Source organism: Rhinatrema bivittatum, chromosome 7 (genome assembly GCF_901001135.1).
Source record: "Rhinatrema bivittatum chromosome 7, aRhiBiv1.1, whole genome shotgun sequence".
NCBI classification, from domain to species: domain Eukaryota; kingdom Metazoa; phylum Chordata; class Amphibia; order Gymnophiona; family Rhinatrematidae; genus Rhinatrema; species Rhinatrema bivittatum.
In genome coordinates this window covers 39965576-39992068 of record NC_042621.1, presented here as the reverse complement: position 1 = coordinate 39992068, position 26493 = coordinate 39965576, and the positions used below count along the sequence as shown (strand labels likewise).

General features: G+C 44.0%; 1 protein-coding gene across 4 annotated transcripts in view; it reads left to right on the top strand.

The window, feature by feature from the left end:
- Positions 1-26493, top strand: part of ZFHX3 (zinc finger homeobox 3) — an 876987-nt gene that overhangs the window by 484861 nt on the left and 365633 nt on the right. For all 4 annotated transcript variants that reach the window (XM_029608283.1, XM_029608281.1, XM_029608282.1 and 1 more), the window contains one exon: positions 15034-15265. In XM_029608283.1, the coding sequence (XP_029464143.1) occupies positions 15034-15265 (232 nt within the window). The remainder of the gene's footprint in view (positions 1-15033; positions 15266-26493) is intronic.

Below are 26493 nucleotides of genomic sequence, written 5' to 3'. Positions count from 1 at the left end.
TCAAATGCAGATGAGATATTGAGGAGTACCAGGATATGTGAAATACCTTTGTCGAGGCTTCTCAGGATGTAATCAGACAGAGATGAGTAAGGTCTTAGTGCTGTGATGGTGTCGGAAGCCATATTCTGAAGGTAATAGAATGTTGTGCTCATCTAGGTAATCAGATAATTGGCGGTTGACAGACTTCTCAAGGATTTTAACTAGGAAGGGTAGATTGGATACGGGGTGAAAGTTTGTGAGGTCGCATGGATCAAGTGTAGGCTTTTTCAATTTGGGTTTGATAATGGCATGTTTAAGACTCTTGGGAACCATACCAAGTGTGGTGGATCTATTGATATTTGAGATAGGTTTGGCGATGATGTTAGGGATGCTGAGGAGAGTTTTTGTAGGGATGGTGTCTGAAGGATGCGTACAGGGCCTCATTTTTTTTTAAGATGGATTCAATTTCAATGGAGGATGTAGTATTGAGTGCAGGGAGCCTTGCAGTATTGCTGTCTAGATGGAAGTCAGATGAGACTTGTGAGGAGGAGGAGAAGCGAGACATTATGTTTATTTTCGTCTGGAAAAAAGTGGCTAGGTCTTCACATTTGTTCTGTTCGTCTGTATCTTGTGAGAAATTTGGGTAAGATTTCGTTAAAGTATTTACCAATTCGAAAAGGGCTCGCGGATTGAATTGAAGGTGGTGTATTCTGTGGGCATAGAAGTCTCTTTTTGTTTTATCTATGGCTGTTCTGTATGTATGGAGGTATGATCTAAAGGCTGTGAGTTGCGCTGTGGTGGAATTTTTGCGCCAGTTTCTCTCCAGCTTTCTGAGGTTGCGTTTCATGGATTTAAGCTCTGTAGAGTACCATGGTTGTTTATTCTTTTTAGCTGGGTCAATCACGCGTGACTGCATGGGGCAAAGCTTGTTAGCTATTGAATTGGTACAGTTGTTCCAAGAGTCAAGGGCAGTTTCTGCATCAGTTAGATCGAGGTTAAGTTCCATTGCGAGGGCAGTCACAAGGTCTTCCAGTTTACAGTTACGTCTGAATTGAATGGTTTTCTTGGGTTGCATGGGTGTAGAGGAGTTTTTTTTATAGAACAGGTGATGTCAATATGGAAGTGATCAGACCATGGAAGAGGGGTGCAAGAAGGTGAGTTAGTTTGAATTTTTGTATTGGTGAAGATGAGGTCCAAGGTATGTCCAGCTCTGTGTGTGGGGTTGGAGATGAGTTGTTTGAAGCCGAGCGCATATAATGATGTTAAGATGGCCTCGCAGGGGGGTGTGATAGGTGTAGCATCAACATGAATGTTGAACTCACCAAGGATAATTGCTGGCAGATGAATGTTTGTTTGGAAATGTATTCAATTAGGAGAGAGGGTTTTTTTTTAAGAAGCCCTGGGGAGGCATAAGCAAGGCAGATTTGTAGGTTGGGTGTGGTGAAAAGGCTAATTTCTAGTTTGTGTGGTGGGGGTATAGGTTTGAGTGACAATTTAAAAGCCTTTTTAGCTGCTAGGAGTAGGCCACCCCCTTTTTTTTGGGGTCTCGGGATAGAGAAGATATCGTAAGTATCCACAGGTAATTGATTAAGGAGAGCTGTGTCGGAGTCCTTTAGCCAAGTTTCAGTAATGGCGAGTACATCTGGTTTGTCGTCAGTGAGGATATCATTGATTATGGAGGATTTTTTGGAGATGGATTGAGCGTTAAGCCGTATGATTGTGAATGTAGTGAGCCCAATAATTTGTGTGAGTGAGGTAGTCATGATGGGGAGAAGGTTTCTGTGACTATTTCGTGGGTAAATGTTGCAGGGGATAAGGGGTGAAAAGGTATAGTGTTTAATAATGGGAATGGAAAGCGAGTGCATAGTTGGTATGTAGATGGCTGAGTAGATGGGAGAGTTCAAAATGGGGAGGGGGGATAGAGGGGTATGGCAGGGGAAAGGGAGGAGAGTTAGGGAGAGCCACAGGAGTTTTCTTAGATGTTTGGTAGTTGGGGTAGGATAGGGGAAGGGATATTAGAGTAAGAGCTACTAGAAAAAGGGATATCCTGGCGAGTTTATATAGAATGATTGATATGAGGGCCATTCACCGGGGAAGAGCAGAGGTGTAGTAAACGCAGTAGAGACGAAAGCTGCAGAGGGTTGGTGGGTCTGTAGATCCTGGTCCTTGGATGAGATTGCAGTCTTGGGGAAAATGGTGTCGGTGAATTGGAGCTGAAGGAAATGTTGGTGCATGGGCCCAGAGTGGACGCACGAAGGGGCGCACTAAGGGGCAGGTTCCTTAGTCGCGCTCCTTCAGCGCGAGATGCCAAAGGCCGGGATTCTTACTTTTAAAGCCCTCCTGGGCAGGAAGTGAGGTAGGCCGGTGGGCGGGTTGCTAGGCCGCGTGAAGTTCCGGTCGGGGCCGATCGTGGGAAGGCCGCAGGCCGTAGGGCTTCGTTGGGCTTGGACCCCGATGGGTCTGGGGAACGCCGAATGTGTCGAGCTGGTCCAGGCTGTGGCCCTTGACCAAGGACTGTTTTTTGTTAGCTGGGCTGAACATGAGGGGAACAATAAAAAAAAAAAAAAAAGAAGAAAACCCTGTTTCAAGGCACATGAAGGCTTATGGTGGAGACTAGTTCTGACTGAGCTTGCAGCCCAAAGTAGAAGGATACTACCAGCTCCTGCCCCTATCCCATTCCCCCTCCCCCAAAAAGGTATGGTAGTCGTAGATAGTGGGCATGAAAAGGGGGACAGAGGAAGATCTGAGTGACTTTGGCATGGGAGTGGCACAAGGAGATGAACAAGGAGTTAAGACACAGACAACGAGTATATAGTGAAAACTTGTCATGAGCCTTGTTGGAATCCTTAAGTGAAAATGAGAGAAAAATGGAGACCTGAAATGTGTTGTCAGATAGGACTGGAGTCGGACAAAGGGTGTGTTCATCCATTAGAAGAACATTTAGATGAGCATAGGCAGCTGTGAGTGCAAGGACTTTAAGGTTAGAGTCCGTATTTAACAGCAAGAAAAGCTGTCCACATGAAGTGCTGCTTCTGCGATGTTGACACAACCCTCTTGAAGAGGGCCAGGAATGGAGTGTTGGGTAGGGTAGAAAGCTGAGAGCAGACATCCCTTAAAGCTATTGGGCCATCCAGGTTCAGAAATCTGTTTCAAAACTGATGCAATCAGAATATGTGAATAGCAAAGGCAGAGATGATCTGAAAGGGGCACAAATAACAGGGTACAGGAGTTAAGTTGAGGATATTGTAGGTGGTTATGTACAATAGCTGGGCAAGAATATTGTAACTAACTAGAGAGAGCAGAATCATAAAAAGAATAGTATGGAATTCTTTATCATAATGTCTGCTTTGGATGTTCAGCATACTATAATATAATAACACATTTCCATGCTGCCTTCCCAGCCATCATGATCAATCTAATTATTGTACAACATACATAAAATAAGACTGAACAATTAAAATAATAAGTAAAACATAAACCTAAGCTACAAACGTATAAATGCATATCACTTTCAGAAAGTTTCAGGCTCTGGAATCTGCTGGTTGACCTCCTTCCTGTATTCAACCTGTGATCTCCTTCAGTATTAGAAGCTTGAGATCTTTGCCTTGTATATAGTAGGTCAGTCCTGTGGGAGTGTTTTTGGGGAACAGCTGCATGTGGGAGCTCTCATGTAAGACCAGCAAGATGAAGAAACATTCTGAGCAAATGGAAAGAACTTAAAGCAAGTGCTGTTAACATATGAAATCCAATCACTTACTGAATGCACAGACACACATGCTAAGCATGGATGCCATAGACAGACGTGTAGGATGTTGGGAAGAGATTGAGGAAGCAGTTTTCCAAGTTTCCCAGGTGTAGTTTCACCAGGGCAGGTATGAAAAAGCAGCAGGGACTTTTATGTTGGGTTTTAGAGCAGAAAGTGTGCACAGCTGGTAGACACAAGTTTTCATTAAAGGAGCTAAATCCAACCTCCCACTGCTAAGGAGATTTATTTCTCCCATGAGGGGGAAGCCCTCTCAAGTGAGCCCCACATATAAAACCCTAAGGGAAAGAGCAGGTCCATTTGTTTCTTAAGTCACTATCATCCTTAGTTGCTTTTGTACTGACAGTCATGATCCTAGTTGCTAGACAGCCTCCCCACCAGCAGAGATCCTCACAGAGCCACTCTTTCTTGTGCTAGCCACCTCCTTGATGCTCCCATGACTCAGCAATGCTAGCCCTATTTAGCCTGGCCTTTCCCACAACTCTGTGCCTCTTCGAGTCACCTTGGCTCCTTCGTTGGCCCACCTTGCTTTACCTTGCTACTGTGTGGCCGCCTTACTATGCCTTGCTTTGTGGCCTCCCTAGCCTTCCTGCCTTGCCTTGTGACCTCACCTTGTTCTGTGGCCTCCTTGGCCATTTTGCCCTGGTTGTGGCCTTCGTGCCTTCTAGTATCTTTGTTCTGCTTTGTGGCCTATTTAGGCCCTCTAGTCTGTGCTTCCTTGTTTTGTCTTGTATGTTCCTTGCTGTATTTTAGTTCCTAGTTATCTGTTTTTGTATGTGTCCTGTCTCAACCTGTCCAGTCCTAGCCTTGTCCTGTCTTGATCTGCGTGGTCCTCCTGTGGCCTCTGCTCCCAGTGGGCCTTCTGGCCTAGCCCTTGTCTCCCATTACTGCCTTGCCTTCAGGTCCGGTCCTAACTCCAGTTCCAGTCCCTGTCTCCAGTCCAGGCCTTGCCTTCATTTCCATCCCTTGACTCCAGCTCCTGCCTGTCTCCCATTCCAGCCTTGTCTCCATTTCCTCTTCTGCCTGACTCTTATGTATTATGCCAGGAAAGTCCTGCTGCTCCCCCCAGGTCCTGAAGTCCTGTCCTGCTCCTGCTGTGGGAATACTTAAATTCAACCAGCCTGACTGTGATGCTGACCTAATGAAGGGGGCAGGGGTCTCAAAAGTGAGTCATAAATGAATTTAATGCAGTGAAGAGGTATCATCTGCAACTTGTTTGATCTTTATGTAGCAACATGGGCTAACTTCATTTGGCAACCACACTTATTTCATTTTTTTTTTTAAAAGTTGTAGATATGTTTTTAGTGCCCTAACTTAATAAGTTTGTAACTTGCTTTTAAGAGCGCTATTCCCTTAATCAGGTCAATACAAAATGAAATGAAGATAAGAACATAAGAACATGCCATACTGGGTCAGGCCAAGGGTCCATCAAGCCCAGCATCCTGTTTCCAACAGTGGCCAATCCAGGCCATAAGAACCTGGCAAGTACCCAAAAACTAAGATGAGCTACGCGAACATTGCTCATTGGTTGCTCTTATCTGTGCACTTCTCCATTGCCAACTCATGACTCTATGCATTCCACCTTGCTGTGCTCTGTCTTGAGTTGAGTTCCTGTCATACTCCCTCTCTAGCCATAATCAAATCCAGTTTACAAACTCACCTTTTAGCGGCTGCTTTTAAACCTTAAGCATTTTTCTACAATAGACATTCAGTAGACATGTTTGTGATGTTTGTTTTGACTAGATGGTAAGTTTTATAGAGAAAGAACTGTCTTATATGTATCTGTACAACACTGTGTAAGTCATTGCTTCAGAAATGATAAATAGTATTGCAATATGTAAGTATATGTAGGTTGAATTACATCAGTGTATGTTTTCAAAGCTGGAAAGGGGTAGTGATGGCGATGTGTTTAGAGGGGGATGTGAAAGCTTTGGGGGGTGGGGGAGATAAGAATTTACAACTATAGGAAGACTTGGGGTCTAGTGCACTAAGCTTTATTTCCATATGAAGACAGAATAGGAGAAAAGCCTTAATGAATCATGCCTTGTCTGGGAGAGGAAGCAGATGTTTAAGTCCCTTTGTTTGCTTCAAAGTGTTGGTTATTTTAATTACAAATGTCTTATATTCTTAGGTAGTTTAGAAGGTTTTTTGTTTTTTTGGGTTTTGTTTTTTTTAGTATTCTTGATCTTAAGGTCTACATGGGTAGGTCTGGAGAAATGTCACACCCCCCCCCCCCCCCCCCCCCCACCACCACAATGCACCGACTCGCCCATATTCACTGTACATACAAACTGCTTTTAGCAAGTGCTGCAAATTGAATTTTTGTGTTCATAGCTGTTAACTCTGGGACCCAATCTGATATATTGTGTGTCTGTGTGTGTGTGAGTGTATATGATAGACACATGCTTCTTTAAAGGAATTTTAGTCCCTTCTATAAGACTTATGGCGCACCCCTCTGAAATACATTGGACTGGATTATTGTTTTTATGGGATGACATGGAAAAAGGGGGCTTTCATTTTTTCTTTTTAACCAAAACAAGAGCCAATCCTTCCAAATGCTTGCTAGGTAGCAGCCTAAACTAGAGCCTACTTAGCTGAACTGGCAATGCTGTGCCAGCGATGCTCTTGCTCACCATGGAATAAGGGATTTGTAAGTATTTCTCTTAGTTTTGCCAGAGTTGTTTAATCTGTAGCTATCTGCATGTATGCAGGAGTTCTGTGTTTGTGTTCTATGCTTCCATATGAGAGATGAGGGTATGGTGTTAGTGTGTGGTTGCACACGTTAGGTGATACATTTGCAGTGGTGGTGTAAAACTGCATACATGATTTGGGTTATTTACCCATGCATGGGTCAGGCATAAAGCTGGGAGAGCCTCAGAAAGCTTATGCCTCTCTCAAACTGACTAGAGGATGTTGATAGACTAAATATGAGCTGAGCAAGCATCATCCATCCTCCATGGTGGTTCTTGTAGGGGCTTGGCCTTGTGGCCTGAGTAAGTTGGAATAATGTGGTACTGCCAGCTCTGTTGTCCCTGGGTAGACAAAATTAGCTGGTGAGTGCAAGTAGGGCTACAAAGACTACATGACTCAAATATACTCCGTTGATCTGCCCAACAGGAGATTACAGCCATGGGAAATGAAAAGGCTTAGATTATGGATGGGAGAGGAGGCTGAGAAAGCAAAGAGCAGGAGAGGAATGCTGGTCTAAGGATAAGGAAGGGAAGAGAATATAGACTGAGAGGGACATGACACATGTATATAAGAGAGTAGGAGGTGGAGAATGGCTAGAAGAGGCACATGCATCCCATAGCCATACAGAGCAGGAGAACACAAGGGAGGCCAGAAGACATTGCATATACATCCTTGTACAGAAGCATGAGGGGTTAGAGGTCAGAAGAAATGCATGTACCGTGCCTGTACAGAGGGCAGGATGGGGAGAGAAGCACGTGAACTACACCCATATAGGGAGCAAAAGGCCAAAAGAGGTACATATAGTTTAGTTGTGACCCCCTACGGACTGTCCACTAGATGTCCCAAGTATCTCACAAACCACATTTAAGCTGCTTCTCCAGCTGCTGCTTGAATGGGTAGACCTTATAGTATAAGTAAGGGCTAGGATAAGAGAAGGTGTGGCATTTGAATTATGGATTTGAAGAGAGAATAGCTCTTTAAGTGTTTTCCTTTATGGTGAGGCCTACTCCCTCACTGAAGCTATTTTTGGAGGTAAATATTTTCCAAGTACTACCTGCTTGTTAAGGATCTACCTCAGAGTTAGAGCAGAAATTTTAAGAAGATTTACTAACAGTTATTTTGCTGGAGTACAGCCTGGTTTACTCCTGGAGATGGCCATTATCTAGGGCTCTGAAGACCTGTTAGCACCCTTCTAGATCAGAGGAGGACTGCATTAACAGTAACACTGCCAGGTGTCTTAAGAACAGTCAAGTAAAGTGTTATTCTCTTTGAGAGAAGATTTTAGTCACCCCTCCTCTTATTTGGAGACTGGGCAGTGTGCCTGATCTCTGCCAACAGCAGACCTTTCCCTCTGGAGGGTTACAAAGAAGGGAGTTGAAGGAAAAACAGAAATTGGAGACCCACAACTGGATCTCCCCACTGAGGACAAGCTGAGTAGAAGAGACAATTATGAACACAGGTTGGACTGTTTCATGCTGTAAGGGGATCCCAAGCAGAGTAGGATTTCCCCAGGAGTTGGGGCCTCCCACACACACAGAAGAGGAGCATTAGAAATCACCCCAGAAACTTGAATTATCACCAAGTCCACAGGAGGACACATCCAGTTGTAATCTCAGCTATTTGCAAGTTGGACATTGATTCATTTTTTAAAAGATCAGTAAACTATAATTTGAACACCCAGTTCTGTTCTGTTTCATCTGTCCCAGTCTGCAGCACTACATCATATCAACTGTTTTCATAGACACACATCGTTGGGAATCACATTACTTCTTGGGCCATAAGCTTCCCCCCTTAGAAAAGACTCACCCCGGGGATCACAAGAAAGAAGGAAAATCAACAGGAATACAGCATCAGAGATACAAACCTTTTTGTGTGTCCTGAAGGATAATGCCCCTTCAAACAAAAGGGTTTATATAGTATGCCTGTATAGGGAGCAGGAAGGAAAGAGAGGCCAAAAGAAGCACATGTTCCACATCTTCAGGTAGGAGGGAGAAGTTTTGGAATGAGATGACATAGAACTGAGAAGACCAAGAACAGATGGAACAATCAAATGGGAGCACTGAGAGGAGAGGATCACCTTGCTGGTGACTGAAAAGAATCAGTAAGTACTGCTTAGGGAAATTTTTAAAACTTAAATGTATTGAGGAGAAGTAAAACTATTGGGGTATATTATTTAGTGTTTGTATGTCTGTACTGAATAGCTAGTCATAGGGCAGGCAAAAACCAGGAGTTTTATGTGTTTGTATTAAAAAGGTAGCCAGAAAGTAGAAGTAAGCTAGGAGCAGTGCATACCTAAGTAAAAAGGTTGAAAAAGGTCAGTTACTCACCTTGGAAAGGTGTTAATGTAGTGTGTTTGATTTGATTAGATACCAACAGTGAGTCTCTCAGGATAACTAACTGTAGTGTAAATCTCGAACGGGATTGCTTTGTACTAATTTACCTTAGAAGCACAAGATATATTGCAAGTGAAGAGCTCAGTAACCCCACAATTCAGTGGGAGTACTAAAAGGATCAGTAAGTATTGCTTGGGGAAATTTTTAAAACTTAAGGGGAGAAGTAAAACTATTGGGGTATATTATTTAGTGTGTTTGTGTATCTGTATTGAATAGCTAGTCAGAAGACAGGCAAAAATCAGGAGTTTGTATGTTTGTCTGGGCTGGCATAGAGTCCAACAAGATAAAGATCATGCATGAGACTAAATGCACAATCGAATCTTTATGGGTAGAAATCCCTTGCATGCATGTTAGGGAAGAATATAGTGATAGGACTATACTACCATCCACCTGGCCGAGATGGTGAGATGGACAGCGAAATGCTAAGAGAAATTAGGGAAGCTAACCAAATTGGTAGTGCAGTAATAACAGGAGATTTCAGTTATCCCAATATTGACTAGGTAAAACATCAGGACTTGCTAGAGAGAGAGAGAGTTCCTGGATGGAATAAATAACAGTTTTATGGAGCAATCAGTTCAGGAGCCGACTATAGAGGGAGCAATTTTAGATCTAATTCTCAATGGAGTGCAGGATTTGGTGAGAGGTAACAATGGTAGGGCCGCTTGGCAATAGTGATTATAATATGATCAAATTAGAATTAATGACTAGAAGGGGGACAGTAAGCAAATCCATGGCTGTAGCACTAAACTTTTAAAAGGGAAACTTTGATAAAATGAGAAAAAGTTTAAAAAAGTGTGTAAACAGATTCATTTAGAGAGCCGGGATAGATCATTCCTGAGTTCGAGGAGGGTTCAACCGGTTATGGAAAAGCTTGTTTGAATAGCCAGGTTTTGAGGTGTTTTTTTTTTTTAAAGTTAGTGGGCATGGTTCTTGCCGGAGATCTGGGGGAAGAGCATTCCATTGTGAGGGACCAGCGGTGGATAGGGCACGTTTCCTTAAGGCGATGTTTACTGGGGGGGGCATAGAGAGTGCCTTTGTAGGCAGATCTAATAGGTCTGGAGGATTCATGGAGACGAAGAGGTGGCTTTGTGAATTATCATAAGGACTTTGTAGAGAATTCTGAATTTGGGTAGCCAATGTAGGTTACAAAGTATGGGCGTGATGTGCTCTCTTCTGTTGGTGTTGGTCAGGATCCTAGCGGCGGAGTTCTGTACCATCTGCAGGGGTCTGATTGTGTTTGCTGGGAGACCTAGAAGGAGCGAATTGCAGTAGTCTATTTTTGAAAAAATGATGGATTGAAGCACCGTGCAGTAGTCATGGAAGTGGAGGAGGGGTCTCAGCGTTTTCAGGACTTGTAATTTGAAGAAAGTCTTTTGTGGTTGTATTGACAAATTTTTTTAGGTTGAACTGGTTATCAAGAATAACGCCAAGGTCTCTGACATGCGGGGAGATATTTAATTGAGAAGTGATTGGTATGTTGGTTAGTCCATTATTGTTGTCTTGGGAGATAAGGATCTCCGTCTTATTGGTGTTAAGGACTAGGTTAAGGCTGGTGAGAAGGTGGTTGATTGAAGGCAATTGTTCCAGAGGCTGAGGGTTTTGGAAAGGGAGTCCTTGATAGGGATGAGTACCTGCACGTCGTCAGCGTAGATGTAGTGGGTTAACTTAAGATTTGCAAGAAGCTGGCAGAGCGGAAGGAGGTAAATGTTGGAGAGAGAGAAGAACCTTAGGGGGGCTCCCAGGGAGGAGCTGACGGGGTGGGATTCTTTGTTAATTTTGACCTTAAAGCATCTATTACTAAGGAATGACTTGAACCATCTGTGTGCCGTACCAGTAATACCAATGACCGTGAGACGATCTAATAGTATTGAGTGGTTCACTGTGTCGAATGCCGCGGATAAATCAAGAAGAGCGAGAAGGTCCGGTTGTCTTTTTTTCTAGGCTGAGGATGATAGTCTGAGAGTGAGATTAATAGGGATTCCGTATTTATCGATTTGCGGAAACTGAACTGTGCTGGGGCTAGTATCTTGTGCAAGTCTGTGAAGGACTTCAAAGGGGTGTGGGATAAAAACTGTGGATCCATAAAATCAAGAGGCCGTCAATAAAGAGTGGGTGGCTCGCCAGAATGACGGCTACTGCCTGGAGATAATACCCTTATTCAATAAACATACACATGGTTACTGTGACTCCAACATCGCTCTAAGCTACAACAGCAAGAGGAAATGTGGAAAAAAGGATTCGCACTCACAAAGCGGGGAGTAGCTGGCTTGTTACGGCGGTTACTACCCCAAACCAAATAAGCCTGTTACTTCTTCACTTTCAATGCATATCCAGCATAGCTCTCTGCTTCAACGGCAGGGGAGAAGAAAAACTGATACTTCACGCATATCCAGCATAGCTCTCTGCTTCAACGGCAGGGGAGAAGAAAAACTGATACTTCACGCATATCAAGCATAGCTCTCTGCTTCAAGGGCAGGGGAGAAGAAAAACTGATACTTCACGCATATCCAGCATAGCTCCCTGCTTCAACGGCAGGGGAGAAGAAAAACTGATACTTCACGCATATCCAGCATAGCTCCCTGCTTCAACGGCAGGGGAGAAGAAAAACTGATACTTCACGCATATCCAGCATAGCTCTCTGCTTCAACGGCAGGGGAGAAGAAAAACTGATACTTCACGCATATCCAGCATAGCTCCCTGCTTAAACGGCAGGGGAGAAGAAAAACTGATACTTCACGCATATCCAGCATAGCTCTCTGCTTCAACGGCAGGGGAGAAGAAAAAAGGATTTGCACTCACAAAGCGGGGAGTAGCTGGCTTGTTACGGCGGTTACTACCCCAAACCAAATAAGCCTGATACTTCACTTTCAATGCATATCCAGCATAGCTCTCTGCTTCAACGGCAGGGGAGAAGAAAAACTGATACTTCACGCATATCCAGTATAGCTCTCTGCTTCAACGGCAGGGGAGAAGAAAAACAACCAATAAGGGCTGAATAACATAGTCTGGGTAAAACAAATAAGCATGAGTGTAGCTTGCTTATTGCTGCGGTTACTTCCCCTACTACCCCTAACTAATCAAGCTTGATATTTCACTTGGATGCAGCTCCATCACTGCTCTCTACATTAATGGTGGGGGTGGAAGGGAAATAGAACCAAAGAGCTAAGAGAAACAGATAAGTATGAGAAAAAAATGTGTGAAGCTTGCTGGGCAGACTGGATGGGCCGTTTGGTCTTCTTCTGCCGTCATTTCTATGTTTCTATAAGTCCAGGTATTTATTTATTTATTTAAGAGTTTTTATATACCGTCATTAAGTTATTTACCATCATAACGGTTTACAATAGTGCACCAATATCCAAGTGATATGAATCATAATTTACATAGGTGGTGCTAGTACTATTCGGTAACAAACAATATGGACTAATATAATTTACTATAAGGATTATGCATATGAAGAAAATCAATTGGGGGATTGTCTGTTTTATAGCGATGTATCCTATGTTTTGACTACAGTTAAAATTAGTGGTGAGCTAATTTCCAGTAGTAACTGGATTTTGTGAGCTTGTTGCTACATGTCCGCTTATTCTTGTTTACCTGCTTGCATCACTCTCTTTGTTGAAGGCTAGTTTGAAGAGCCAGGTTTTGAGTTGTGTTTTGAAAAATTTATGGTTGCTCTGAAGTCTAAGTTCAAGGGGCATGGAGTTCCATAAAATGGGACCCGCCAGAGACAATGCACATTCCCTGACTTGGGTAAGTCTTGCTGTTTTCACGGATGGAATGGTTAAAAGTGCTCTGTTTGCTGATCTTAGATTTCTGTGTGGAACGTGGACTCGAAGTGCTGTGTTCAGCCATTCTGGTATTCTGAGAGTTGCTTGTTGACAATTTGTATTTAATGTTTGGGTACTTGCCAGGTACTTGTAGCCTGGATTGGCCACTGCTGGAAACAGGATACTGGAATTGATGGAGCCTTGGTCTGACCCAATATGGCAATTCTTGTTCTTATGTTCTAATCTGACCCAAGGTAAATCAACTAAGGATATGTAAAAAGTCTGGAAATTTAGGGGTAGATTTTAAAAGGAGCATGCGCGGCATATATGTGCACGTGCTACCCGGCGTGCACACATATACGCTCGATTTTATAACTTGCACGCGCAAGTTATAAAATCAGGGGTCGGTGCGCGCAAGGGGGTGCACAATTGTGTACCTTGCGCACGCCGAGCCCTCTCCAAGCCGCACTGTCTTCCCCCCGTTCCCTCCCCCCCCCCCCCCCCCCACCCCACCCTACCTTCCTCTACCTCCCCTGCCCTTTCCTCCCCTTTTCCTTTTTTTTCATTGTGGTTTCAAAACTTACTTCAGCCCTGGGGCTGAAGTAAGTTGCGTGCGATCCCCGGCACAGCGGCAAATATGTCTGCTGTGCCGGGAGTCTGCCCCCTCCCCACCCCTTTTTTGCAAGCCCTGGGACTTACACATGTCCCAGCGCTTTACGTGTGTCACCGGGCCTTTTTAAAATAGGCCCGGTGACATGCGTAACCCTTTTAAAATCCGGCCCTTAGTAATAGATTTGACTGGCTGACTCTTCTTTCTGTGACCATTTTTACCAGTTCACAGCTGATTCCTTCATACAATTTTCAGACTCGTGTGCACACTTCAGGGTGTGCTTGAAGGTGATTGTGCGTGGGTTGGATGGCAGGGTGCAGGGCTGTGTGAAAGCTGAGTGGCAGTTTGCAGGTATGTACTCTAATCAAATGACTACATGTGAGTTGGGCGAACCACCATAGTTATATTTGTGGATTGAGCAGTGAAATGCGGACAGCGTGTAGACCGAATGACACTAGATTGGGCCATTGTGTGTGTGTGTGTGTGTGTGTGTCTGGTGACTGGCAGGATCTAGATGGGGTTCGTGTCGTGTGACTGTTAGGCTGTTCTGTACACTTGGCTGCTAGCTGCATCTGGATCGGGTAGTTCTGTGGACTTGGCAGCTAGCTGTGCATGTACTAGGTTTCTGTTCCCTAGAGAGACTCACATTAGACTCTTCTGCTTTGTCACAATGTGTCTCCCTGTTCTCTTTTTAAAGTGCAGCTTTGACTAACCTGAATCAATATTTTGCATTCCATGCGTGAAGAACCAGATGTTAGAAATTTCCTATTGTTGGGCAAAAAAAATGTCCCCTCCAGCTTTCCAGAAATCAATGTTCTCTGACCAGCGGCAGCACTTCCCTTTTGAAACAAGTCAGGGAAGCATTAGTCTGTCCATTTTCAAGATGAATTCTTCTCTAATGAGACTTAATTTCTGTCAAGACTCTTGTTTGCTTTCTGTTGGCTTTAGTGTGGTGTTTTATGAGACTGAGGAGGTGGGGCTGCTGCGATTTACCCTCTCTTCTCTCTCTGAGGTATGGGGGCGCCCCATGATACTACCAGCTCTCACTTTCCTTTCCTCTGCCTCTCTGATTGAAGTCTGGGGGTGCCCTTTTCTTTCCCTGAAGCATTGCTTGAGTTCTAGGGGTTGTGGAGCTCTTTCCACCCCTTAAGTGTTCTCTCGTATTAGCATTCTGTAACTTAGGGGGAAAATTGTATGGTTTTCTGCTGGTCCAATGAATACATGGGAAGACCAACTAAAAAAAAACCAAAACCCAACCAGGTGAGACCAATAAAAAAGGACCGTCTTAATTACACAACTTGATGAGCTTTCAGAAGCTCACGCTCCCTTCTGTTCTCATGTGATAAAGGAACTGTAGCTGCTGAAAGCAAGTCAAGAAGTGGATTGAGTTAGTCCAATAAAACTGTTAACCCTATCTTTTTTAGTTGACTATATTTCCATGAAATGGAAAAGTCGATTGAATTTGAAATTGGTATGATACATTTTGGCTGGCTATTTTAGGTGCTCCCAGCTTGGCTGAAAATCTACCCCATATTTAGTCTTTTTATACAGGGTGAAACATGGCCATCAGCAAACGTTGCTCGAGGTGCGCCGAGGTCCAGTTTGGGGTTCTAGTTGTAGCTCCGTGTGGGGCTGGTTATCTTCTGAGCTTGCACGATTTCTCAGTTCGTCCAAACTGCAAATGTCCAGATGGTCTGCCCCATGCTGGTGGTGTAATACACATAGGGGTTGATGAGTGAAAGGTGCCTTATAAATATTAATGCTGGCTCTTCATATTCTTTTTGTTTGTGGAAATTGCTGAGGTTTCTGCTTTGTTTTACTGTCTCTCAGCACTTACAGCAGCATGAAAGCAGTATGGAGGGAGAAACCTGTTACTATCACTGTGTCCTGTGCAGCTACTCTACCAAGGCCAAGTTAAACTTAATACAGCACGTACGCTCCATGAAACATCAACGCAGTGAGAGTTTACGCAAGCTCCAGCGCCTCCAGAAGGGACTGCCTGAAGAAGACGACAACTTGGGACAGATGTTTACCATCCAAAAATGTCCTGCTGATGATGCCGGTCAGTGTTCTGTCTTATTTACTGAAATCATTGGTTTCTCTGACATCTGCTTTTTTTTTTTTTTGTTGTTGTTGAGTTAATATATAAGGGCTTCTTCCTTAGTTTTTGATGTTAGACAAGATCCTTTGGAAGTTTGAAAGCGGATGTGTAAATATATTAGAAAGTTGCAAGTGACTAAAGGCTCTTAGTATGGTTAATTTTCAGGAAATTCATTATTCAAGCAAGTTGTTTTAATTCTCTGGTTCCCGTCCTGAATCTGTTTACCCACTTATTCCTGTCTTCCCCACATTAGCCCTGTCACTCCCCTCAGACTCTCTCTCCATGCCTTCTGTTCTCTGGTACAAGTCCTGGCTTCTTGCAACTATATTGTGCAGTTCCATCTACTCCTTTCTCTTGGTACATATGTGTACTTGATGAATCTACTTGTAAAAATGCAGGGTTCTGTGTGTGTCTAAGATGCTGTTCCTCTGCACTTAGGCAGGCCAATCCACACCCAGTATTCTCAGTCTCCAGCAGATGGTGGACATGCATCTCCCTACTAGGGATTGTTTGTGGTTAAAAACAAAAAAAAGAAGGTAAAGAAGAATAGAAAATAGAAGATTCAAATGCATGGCTAGAGCTCCTGAGGTGACTCCCTCCCTCAGTTGAGTGATTTAAGCCTGGGAGCCTGGCCTGTCATAGAATTAAAAAAAAAAAAAAAAAGTTACGAGGCAGTGTTCAGCAGTGAAGGATTATACCCTTCCCCCTCCCCCCCCCCCCCAAATAGCTGGTGAACCAATTGTGAAGTTTTAGGGGGGTTATTTTGTTTTGTTTTGTTTTCTTTCCCCTTACCAGGTCCTTCTCCCTCAGCGTTTTTTCTTCAGCATCTCTTACTCCCTTTTCCTTCTCTCTTCTCTGGGGAGTTAGTGTAGAATGGAGGTGGCCTGGGCTTGGCGGGTTGAGCAGCTTTTGAGCTAGGCCCACTCCTGCTGGCTTGCAGGCCGATACAGTAAAGTGCGGCCGCGGTTACCCTGCTTCTAACCCGCATTCTACTCACAATTTGGCCGCGTTAGTCCAACCCGCGATTCACTATCCCTTTTAACCCATTCTTACCGCTTCTTTAAATCAACGGGAAACCCTTTCCGCCTGCGGCATGTATATGAGATGTAAACGATCGGATTAGCTATTCCCTCCCATACAGTAACGTGCGCCCCGATTATCGCTTTTTTAACCTGCAGTTTTGCCGCATGTTTAACCTGCTAATTTACCACCTACCCTTACCCCTGCGTTAGTGTGGAGCGTCAGGTCAGAGAGGCGAAATTTCATGGGCAAACTACCCCCTCACCCCCCGGGACAAGAACCAGGATCGGGCAAACTTTCCCCCAGCCCCCGCTCACCTGCCCTGGCCGCGTCCATTGGTGTCGGTGTCCGGGGCAGCCCCAGGCCTCTCTCCCATCCTCCCGGGGGCAGCCGGCAGCGAGAGCGAGAGCAGCCTGGGGCGGATCGCGAGGCGGCTTCCAGCAGCCCCCGTCGGCGAGGGTGCATGAATGCACGCTGTGACCTGAGTGCCCGGCTGGACGTCAGAGGTCACGGCGTGCGCCCATTCACCATCGCCGGAGAGGGCTGCTGGAAGCCGCCTCGCGATCCGCCCCGGGCTGCTCTCGCTCTCGCTGCCGGCTGCCCCCGGGAGGATGGGAGAGAGGACTGGGGCTGCCCGGGAGACCGACACAATGGACGCGGCCAGGGCAGGTGAGCGGGGGCTAGGGGATGGGATTAGTCGCGATCTGAAGAGTGACTTTCCCGGTGCGTTGGATTTTAGGTTTTTAGGTTTTCTTTTGCTTAAAGTTGGGATCCACTTCCCTGTACCTGTCATTTCAAATGTCATTTGAAATGACAGGTACCAGCGCACCCAGGATACTGTATAGGCGCTGTATAGCGCCTATACAGTAAAACGGTTTGCGCTTCATGGACGCGCGTTGGACACGGCTTGCATTTGCATACCATTTAAATACAGTATCGAGCGGTATGTGATCCAGACTGTGCGTGCAGCAAACGCGGGTGCGCCCGGCACTAATGCACCTCTTTCTACCGCACCTTACTGTATCGGCCTGTTGGTTTGGTCAGCTACATGGTAGGTCGCAGCAGTGACTATTTTTTTTTCCCCTCACACATAGATGCATGCGTACATTCTTGCCACACGGTGGTGGCGGTGCACATGTGTGCAGTTACTTGTGTGCGTAAAACCATGGCCTAGAGTTGCGTGTATATTTGCATTGCATATAGGGGGTACTTGAGCGCGTAGCTGCGGCCCAGTTTTGGGTGCGTACATGTGCACATACACCTGGGTACTATTGGTGTGCACGCAATAGGCTGCCTAGAGCAGAGTGCAGGAAAGCTATGGCGCTGGGGACAAACAAGTAAGTGCCTTGCTATCTGTGATGCTTGCCATATAATGGCAATCCAATCACTGCTGTCTTTACGCCTGTGTCAGCGCTGTTTAGATGCTCTAGGCGATTTGTCTGCTTCAGATTTTGGTGATGTTGGAACATACCCTCAGGCTATGCTGACTCTGGAGGGGAGTAGGGCAGAAGGCGACACAGCAGACAAGTCCCCTCCCCCCTTGTTCCCAGTGACAGAGGCATCTCCAAGGGAAGGGTCGGAGAGTATCAGGTTTGGGCCTATGGGCCTGGTATAGATCTATCCTCCTCCTCCTGGATGGAATTTTTACAGGGCCTGTAGACTTGTCTGCAGGGGTGCCCAGCAGAGGCGAACTAACCTTCTAAGAAGGGTTTGCGTGCTCATGGCTCCCACTTGTCAGTCACTATGGGCAAGCATCGTGGGAAGGTTGTCCCTGGAGATGTTCAGCAGGATGTGGATCATGATACTTCTGATTCTGGTGAGGATTTGGATTTCTCTCCTCTAGAAGAGAGAAATTCCACCTGATTTAGAACTGCATCGGACTCTACTCCAATGTTTTCAGCGATGAGTTGCCGAAACTGTTGACTCAGGTCCTGAAGATGTGCTGTGTGGACAGGAGCGATGCTACAGACTTACAAAAGAAAGATCCCATAATGGTTACCTTACACAAAGCATTCAGTTTCTTTCCCATCCTGGATCCAATTCAAGAATTAATTGATCTTCAGTGGTGCACCCCGGAGGCAAATTTTAAAGAGGGCGTGTGTGCTTTGGCGGGCTTGTATCCCTTGGATCTGAAGGCAAGGGATCAGTTGTGATTCCCGAAGGTGGATGCATTGATATATGCTGTGACCAAGTGAACCACCATTCCGGTGGATGGAGGGGCAGCTCTAAAAGATGCTCAGGATAGAAGGATTGAAGCTATCCTTAAACAGGCCTTTGAGACAATGGAAATGAATTTGCAAATTGCTTCTTGCAATTTGCCTGGTGATTCAGGCTGGTTTGCATCTCTCTCAAGGAGCGTGGGCTGATGGCAGATTGGTGATGGATCCAGGGCTGCGTTCTTAGCTGATGCAAGCTGTGAGTTGGTGCAGATGGCCGATAGAGGGGTGGCTTCCGTGATAGTGGCTAGGCGCCAGTTGTAGCTGCAAAATTGTGGTTACACTTTAAGGGTTCTCTTACTCGGCAGTGAGTTGGAGAAGATAGCGAATTCCTTGGGGGAAATCCAAGGTTCCTTGATTGCTGGAAGACAAGAAGGTGCATCTCATCTTTTTGGGGTGAGGGACCACTCTGGGGATTCCCGTTAGTTTCGCCATTAGAAGCGCACCTACTCAAAGGTCTCGTCCCTTCGGAAGATCTGTCCTTTTGGCCTAAGAAGCGTTATAACGATGTGGGCTCCGAGACCACAGCTCCTCGATCTTCACAATGAAGGTGTGGGGGCCCACCGACTGGATCAGGAGAAAGGTGGGCATATAATCTCACTTTTTTCAAAGGTGGGCCCAGATTATGACAGACCAGTGGGTCCTGGAAGTGGTAAGGGGATGGCCATGCTCTAGAATTTCTCCAAATTCCTCTGTATGCCTTTGTGGTCTCTCCAAGCAACTCTCTGCTGGATTTGAAGGCCAAAGTTCATTCCCAGATCGCTAAAAATATGGGTCGCTATTCCATTTATATTGTCATTCCCAAGAAAGAAGAGTGGTCTTTTCAGCCCATCCTGGATCTGAAAAGGGTCAATCGACATTTTTGTGTGTCTCATTTCAGAATGGAAACTCTGTTCCATCACAGTGCAACCAGGGGAATTTCATAAGGCTCTTGACCTGACAGACACCTATTTACATGTTGCCATTCGCAAGGAACATCATTTTCCACTCTTCAGGCTGACTACAGGTCATACATTGTGATTTAACTACTCTGAACAATTTTGTATCATCTGCAAATTTGATTACCTCACTTGTCGTATTTCTTTCCAGATCATTTATAAATATTTTGAAAAGTACGGGTCCCAATACAGATCACTGATGCACTCCACTGCCCACACCCTTCCACTGAGAAAATTGTCCATTTAATCCTACTCTCTGTTTCCTGTCTTTTAGCCAGTTTGTAATCCATGAAAGGACATTGCCACCTATCCCAAGACTTTTTTTTAATTTTTCCTAGAAGCCTCTCATGAGGAACTTTGTCAAATGACTTCTGAAAATCCAAGTACACTACATCTACAGGTTCACCTTTATCCACATGTTTATTAACTCCTTCAAAAAAGTGAAGCAGATTTGTGACACAAGACTTGCCTTGGGTAAAGCCATGCTGACTTTGTTCCATTAAACCATGTCTTTCTATATGTTCTGTGATTTTGATGTGTAGAATACTTTCCACTATTTTTCCTGGCTCTGAAGTCAGGCTAACCACTCTGTAGTTTCCCAGATCACCCCTGGAGCCCTTTTTAAATATGGGGGTTACATTAGCTATCCTCCAGTCTTCAGGTACAATGGATGATTTTAATGACAGGTTACAAATTTTTACTAATAGGTCTGAAATTTCATTTTTTAGTTCTTTCAGAAGTCTGGGGTGTATACCATCCAGTCCAGGTGATTTACTACTCTTCAGTTTGTCAATCATATCTACCACATCTTCTAGGTTCACCATGATTTGGTTCAGTCCATCTGAATCATTACCCATGAAAACCTTCTCCAGTGCGGGTACCTCCCCAACATCCTCTTCAGTAAACACCAAAGAAAAGAAATCATTTAATCTTTCCGCAATGGGCTTATCTTCTCTAAGTGCCCCTTTAACCCCTCGATCATCTAACGGTCCAACTGACTCCCTCGCAGGCTTTCTGCTTTGGCTATATTTTAAAAAGTTTCTACTGTGAGTTTTTGCCTTTACGGCCAACTTCTTTTCAAATTCTCTCTTAGCCTGTCTTAGCAATGTCTTAAATTTAACTTGCCAACGTTTATGCATTATCCTATTTTCTTTTGTTGGATCCTTCTTCCAATTTTTGAATGAAGATCTTTTGTTTAAAATAGCTTCTTTCACCTCCCCTTTTAACCATGCCGGTAATCGTTTTGCCTTCTTTCCACCTTTCTTAATGTGTGGAATACATCTGGATTGTGCTTCTAGGATGGTATTTTTTAACAAAGACCACGCCTCTTGCACACTTTTTACTTTTGTAGCTGCTCCTTTCAGTTTTTTTCTAACTATTTTTCTCATTTTATCAAAGTTTCCCTTTTGAAAGATTAGTGTTGGAGCTGCAGATTTACTTATTGTCCCCCTTCCAGCAGTTAGTTTAAATTTGATCATGTTATGATCACTGTTGCCAAGTGGCCCCACCACCGTTACCTCTCTCACCAAATCCTGCGTTCCACTAAGAATTAAATCTAAAATAGCTCCCTCTCTTGTTGGTTCCTGAACGATTTGCTCCATGAAGCAGTCATTTATTATATCCAGGAACTTTGTCTCTAGCAAGTTCTGATGTTACATTTACCCAGTCAATAATGGGGTAATTGAAATCTCCCATTATTATTGCACTGCCAAATTGGTTAGCTTCCCTGATTTCTCTTAGCAATTCATCATCTGTCTGACCATTTTGTCCAGGTGGACGATAGTATACTCCTATCACTATACTCTTACCCAACATACCGGTACATGGGATTTCTACCCATATAGATTCTACTGAGTATTTAGTCTCTTGTGTGATCTTTATCCTGTTGGACTCTATACCCTCCCGGACATAAAGTGCAACACCCCCACCAAGTTGATCCTTTCCATCATTGCAATATAATTTGTACCCTGATATAGCACTGTCCCATTGGTTATCCTCCTTCCACCAAGTCTCTGTGATGCCAATTATGTTACTCATCATTTGCTGCTATACACTCTCTCTCCCATCTTACTTCTTAGACTTGGCATTTGGATACAGACATTTCAAAGTGTGTTTTTTGTTTGTATTAACAACCTGCTTTTCAGTTGTTAGGGATAATTCGGAAATCATTAGCTTCTGTGAGGGTTTGAGAGAGTGCCTGTGTTCTGCATTAGTGTCCAAAGTGAGGGATTCTGTTAACTCATAGTTTCTTTGCAGTGGGCTATAAAAGTAGAGCTTGATCAGTTTTATAATATGTACCTTCCAAATAAGAGGTGTAATGGTGTTCTAAGGCACATTGCAGTGCTGCCCTTTCATAGGCAGAGTTTTTGTTCTGGAAGTTAGTGCTGTTATGGTATGGCAGGTTTGCTATTACATTTTTTTTTTAGGGTTTTGTGTTAGGTCACAGTGCCTGATAGTGGAGGGAGTTTGTGTTGCTGTTACTGAGTTGACAGAATTTGAGCATTCTTTTTTTCTATGGTGAGTAGTAATTGGAAGCTTTCTAATTCTGCTCTGCACCTGTTAAGGGGTTTCTGTTGATGAGTATCTTATTTGTAGGAGTGGAGGTACAGGTTTTTGGGGGGGTTTTTGGAGTTCTGACCCTGTCTATATAGTTCTGGTTTAATGATAGACCAGGCCTTCACTCCCGTGCAATAGGGTTGATTGAATGATTTTAAATAATTCTAATAATTTTACTGGAGAATTGAAAATGGCTGAGGATTTCTTTAATCAATAAAGACCCTTCGTTTTTTTTCTTGTAGTTTTTATAGCAAATTTAAAACTGAGGAGCACTGTGTGTAGGTTATGCTCACCACCTTGGTTTTAATTTAGGGAAAATGGAAATTTGTGTTGGAGGTTATTTTGTTTAGTCTGGCAAATCATAATTTTTGTCTTTTCCAGAATTATCTACAGGAGCTGTGAATTGCAGTAGATCTTTAGCTGGTTTAGATATTCTTGCTGATCATTTGAAGTTTCTCTGTAAGTCTGAGGGGGGATGGAATGATATAATCCTGTGGAGGAGGGTAAAGGCTTTGGGATTTATTTCACCCTCTCTGGCTATCTGTGTATGGACAGTGTGCGCGCCTCTGCTGTTAGAAGAGTATGTCCGATTTTCCTTAATTAGTCCTCTAGCAATCTATGAAAGGCCAGTGTCAATTGCCTTTCATTTAATGAATGTAATCTGCTTTGAAGTGCTGAAAAGTGGAATATGAAATTAAAAAAAAAAAAGTTTAGAATTGTGACAGTTTCTGATTGCACGTTATTTGTAGTTCATTTCTGGCTCTCTTTTGATACCCAATTCCCCCAAACACTATTTTGTGGCTCCCTAATTTTTAGAGGCTGCTCCTTATATCTCTTGTGGACTGCATACCACCAGCTCGTATTTTCGTTCACAGTTGAGGTGGAACGAAGCCAGCCGCGGGGAAATTGCATGGAAACGAAGCAAGAAATCAGACACACATTATGAAGGAGCCTTATTTAGCTGGGCAATTAAGGACAATTAAGCTTTTCTTCTGGCAGTGTGTGGAATATGCTAATGAGAGGAGCAAGGACAAGGACAATGATCTGGGGCACAGTTCTGTCACATTGGCTTTAAGAAGCCACTTCCCATTTGTGCCAGTTGAGAACATTCCCCTTGCTCTTGCAGTTTGCAGGAATTATGTATCTCAGCGTTGTGAAATGGTGCTATGTTTGCACTGTTCCAGGTGTATGTGCTTGTCAGTGGACCTCTATAACACCTCCTAAGACAGCAAAACAAAAAAGTGTGGCTGTATCTATCACTTTGTGACTTTCTTTTTGCTTTGCTTGCTAGTTGAGTTTTGTTTTGGGTTTTTTTTTTCCTTTTTTTGTTTGTTTTCTTTACTAGTTTCTCCTGCATCACAGTGTAAAAGTCCCCAGGATGGTGTTTGTCTTTTTTTTTTTTTTTTTACAAAAGCTAAACTTTTGTACTAAATGCCACCAATCTTATCCAAAAGTTAGCAGTGCAGTCTGAGCCGAGCTAATTGTGTAATACAGCATTTGCAGCAACATCCACTTGATGTGTGAGGACTTGGCAAAGTAGAGAGGCAGAAGAGAGAGGAGAGATTCTTGTCGCAGACATTTCCCAGTTCATTGCTTCTAAAACTGCACCTGACTTTTCTTTTCCAAGGTGGATTACTTTTGTGAAAAACAGCTCTGATGGTTTTTCGACCATGGTAAGGTTTGTCATCCTCCTAGCACATTTAAATTTCCTCATGACCTAAGGACACTGGTGGCCGCCTGTTTGTTTCCTTTGGTGTGAATGCTCTTGGAATTTCTCAGGATTGTATCAGTTTGAAATGAAATCTTTGTTTTTATTGACTTTTCTTTTTCCTTTTAATTTCTTCATTACTTCTAATCATATATACTTTAATTTCTCTCAAGATTGTCTTCATCAAGTCACTATTCTAACTATGTAAAGAAATTAATAATTAAAAAAAAAAAAAAAGTTTGCACTGAGCACACCTTTTATTCCAGACCCACTCCCATCCTATCCCTGGGTCTCTGTACCTGTGAAGAACACCTTAGGGCTAACTGAAGTGTTTTGTTCTCCACCTTCCAAACATCTCTCCCTGGTTAACATAAGGTTGAGAAACTCAGCCACCACCTTGAGCTGCTGAAGATGGGGGGGGGGGGCACTTTTCTGGGCTGTAACTTTCTTCTCAACTGCTATGCCTGTATTTTACTGTGGGGATGCAAGGATCTCCTCTTCCTCCTCACCACCCCCCACCCTTTGTGCAGTTCTCCATCCCTCTCTGAGCTCTTGGCGAATGCACCTTAATGTGGGCTCTTCTGCGAAGGCATCCATACCCCAGCACCTCTCCTCTCCTGCAGTGCTCCTCTGACGTTCCCACACCTAGCTCTTCCAGTCCTCTTATTTGCACTCTTCTGCAGACACCCAAAGCTTCTGAGGAGGCAGACGCTGCATTCCATTCCTGAAATGAGATCTTTTTGGTGGACATAATATTTCAGCAAATTTTGGTAATCTTTGCTGAATCCTTGGCAGCCATTTTCCCTGAACACACAGTCATTGTTGATGGCCATGCATGCGAAGGATAAAAGACCTCTGCAAGGAGTTGCTGAACAAAGCCAAATGCACTGAAAGGCGCCTTTGTTTGACAGGATGAGGGTCAGAATCTGGTGTCAACTGAGAATTCTTTGCCATATGCCTTTCCTTGTCTGTCCTAGCCCTGCTTTTATATCCATTCTGTACTTCAAACAAATTGCAAGGATGCTGTAAGGATGAGAGACTGAATTTCTCTAATAGTCTTTGCGGGAGAGAGGTGCATGTTTATAATTCTTTTTGCAAAACTCTGTTGCACTAACATGGAAAGTAAGCTTGTTGCATTTATCCTATCTCTTGACCCTTAATGAAATTTTGTGTACAACTCTGCCTTTTTTTCTTTGCTCAGCAGCTGAGTGCAATGGTGTGAAGAGGTGGGAGGATAGGGTGCAAGAGCAAGTATGCACCCTGAACTTTAACCTTGGCTTTTTAAAACAAGTTAAGTGCGGCATGAATTGAGGGAATGATTCTAGCCTGGCAACTTTTTTTTTTTTTTTTTTAAATTTATATTCCGCTTTTTTAGTGCTTCAAAGTGGATTACATTCAGGTACTGTGGGTATTTCCCTATCCCCAGAGGGCTTACAATCTAAGTTTGTACCTGAGGCAATGGAGGGTAAAGTGACTTGCCCAAGGTCACAAGGAGTGACAGCGGGACTTGAATCCTGGTTCTTAGCCCACTGCTCTAACCATTAGGCTACTTTGAAGTCTGTTTGGGTTCAGCTCAATTAGTGCCAGATTTAACTGGTGCTGTGACCATCAAGATCCTTCATTCACAGCTATCCAGAGTTTTAGCATCTTTTTGTTCTAAACATTTTTCTCCTCTTCCATTTGGTTCAGCCATCATGGCAACACTCAACCGGGGTCACAGAAGAGCTGCTTGTGAAGCCTGATGCATGCCCACCCTGAATCCTGCCAGTAGATGTCACAGTAGAGCTAGGATTAGGACTTTTCCCTACTCAAGGACTGCAAATTCTGCTTTCGCAGCATTCGCACACTTGCTAGTCCAACAGGCTGGAGTCAGGAGCCAAATATGGGTTTCTTGTATGTGCTAGTTTGTATTATACTGTTTAGTTTTATTACTTTATATTTTTATATGAAGTTTATGCTTTTATATGAGTTTGGATATCTGAGTCCTTCTTTATGCTAAAGTGAAACATCCTTGGGTTCCTGCCAAATTAGGGTTCTCCTTGCTCTGTGGTAAGGCGTTCTTCCCCCTTTTACCCCATGGTGCTATTTTCTGGATATGCCTCTAGTCTGAGGGTGAGCAAGGTGCAGAAGTATTCAGCACCTGAAGAAGGTACCTAACTGGGGTCCATTTCCATTGCAGGGCCCATCAGAGCCAAAGAAGATAAAGCTGTTGCCTGGCCCTGTGGCTGCAGGCCCATCTCAGTGCCTAGGAAGGATGGAGTTGTATTGGTGCATGTACCATAGTTGTTCATGGTGCAGAAAGTCCCTATGGTGCCAACCAATCTGTTCTACCTGTACCCCAACCCCTCCAGGGTGCCTTCAGTTGCACTGGTGCAGAGCACCACTCCAGGTGCCATTTGCATGGAGACTTGAGATGCCAGCCCGACTCATCTAAGTCTATAATGATAGCTGTGGTGCTAGTGAGGAAAGTGCCGGAATAAAGTTCTTTGAACTGAAAATCTGCCATAATGCCCCAGTATGGAGTCCAGATGACTCAGAGCACCTCTGAGCCTAATCTTGACTTTGAACTAAGTTCTTCAGCTCTTTTTCAACAAAGTAAGGAGGAAACCTATATGACTTTCTGAAGAGAGTGCCTCTTCTCTCTGGCCTAGAGGACACATCAGCTGGTGAGTCAGCTCACTGAGTTGGTGAAGAATTTATTTGCCTTCTCAACTTTTGAAGATAGGAGAGGTGCCTTGAAGCTAACTAACG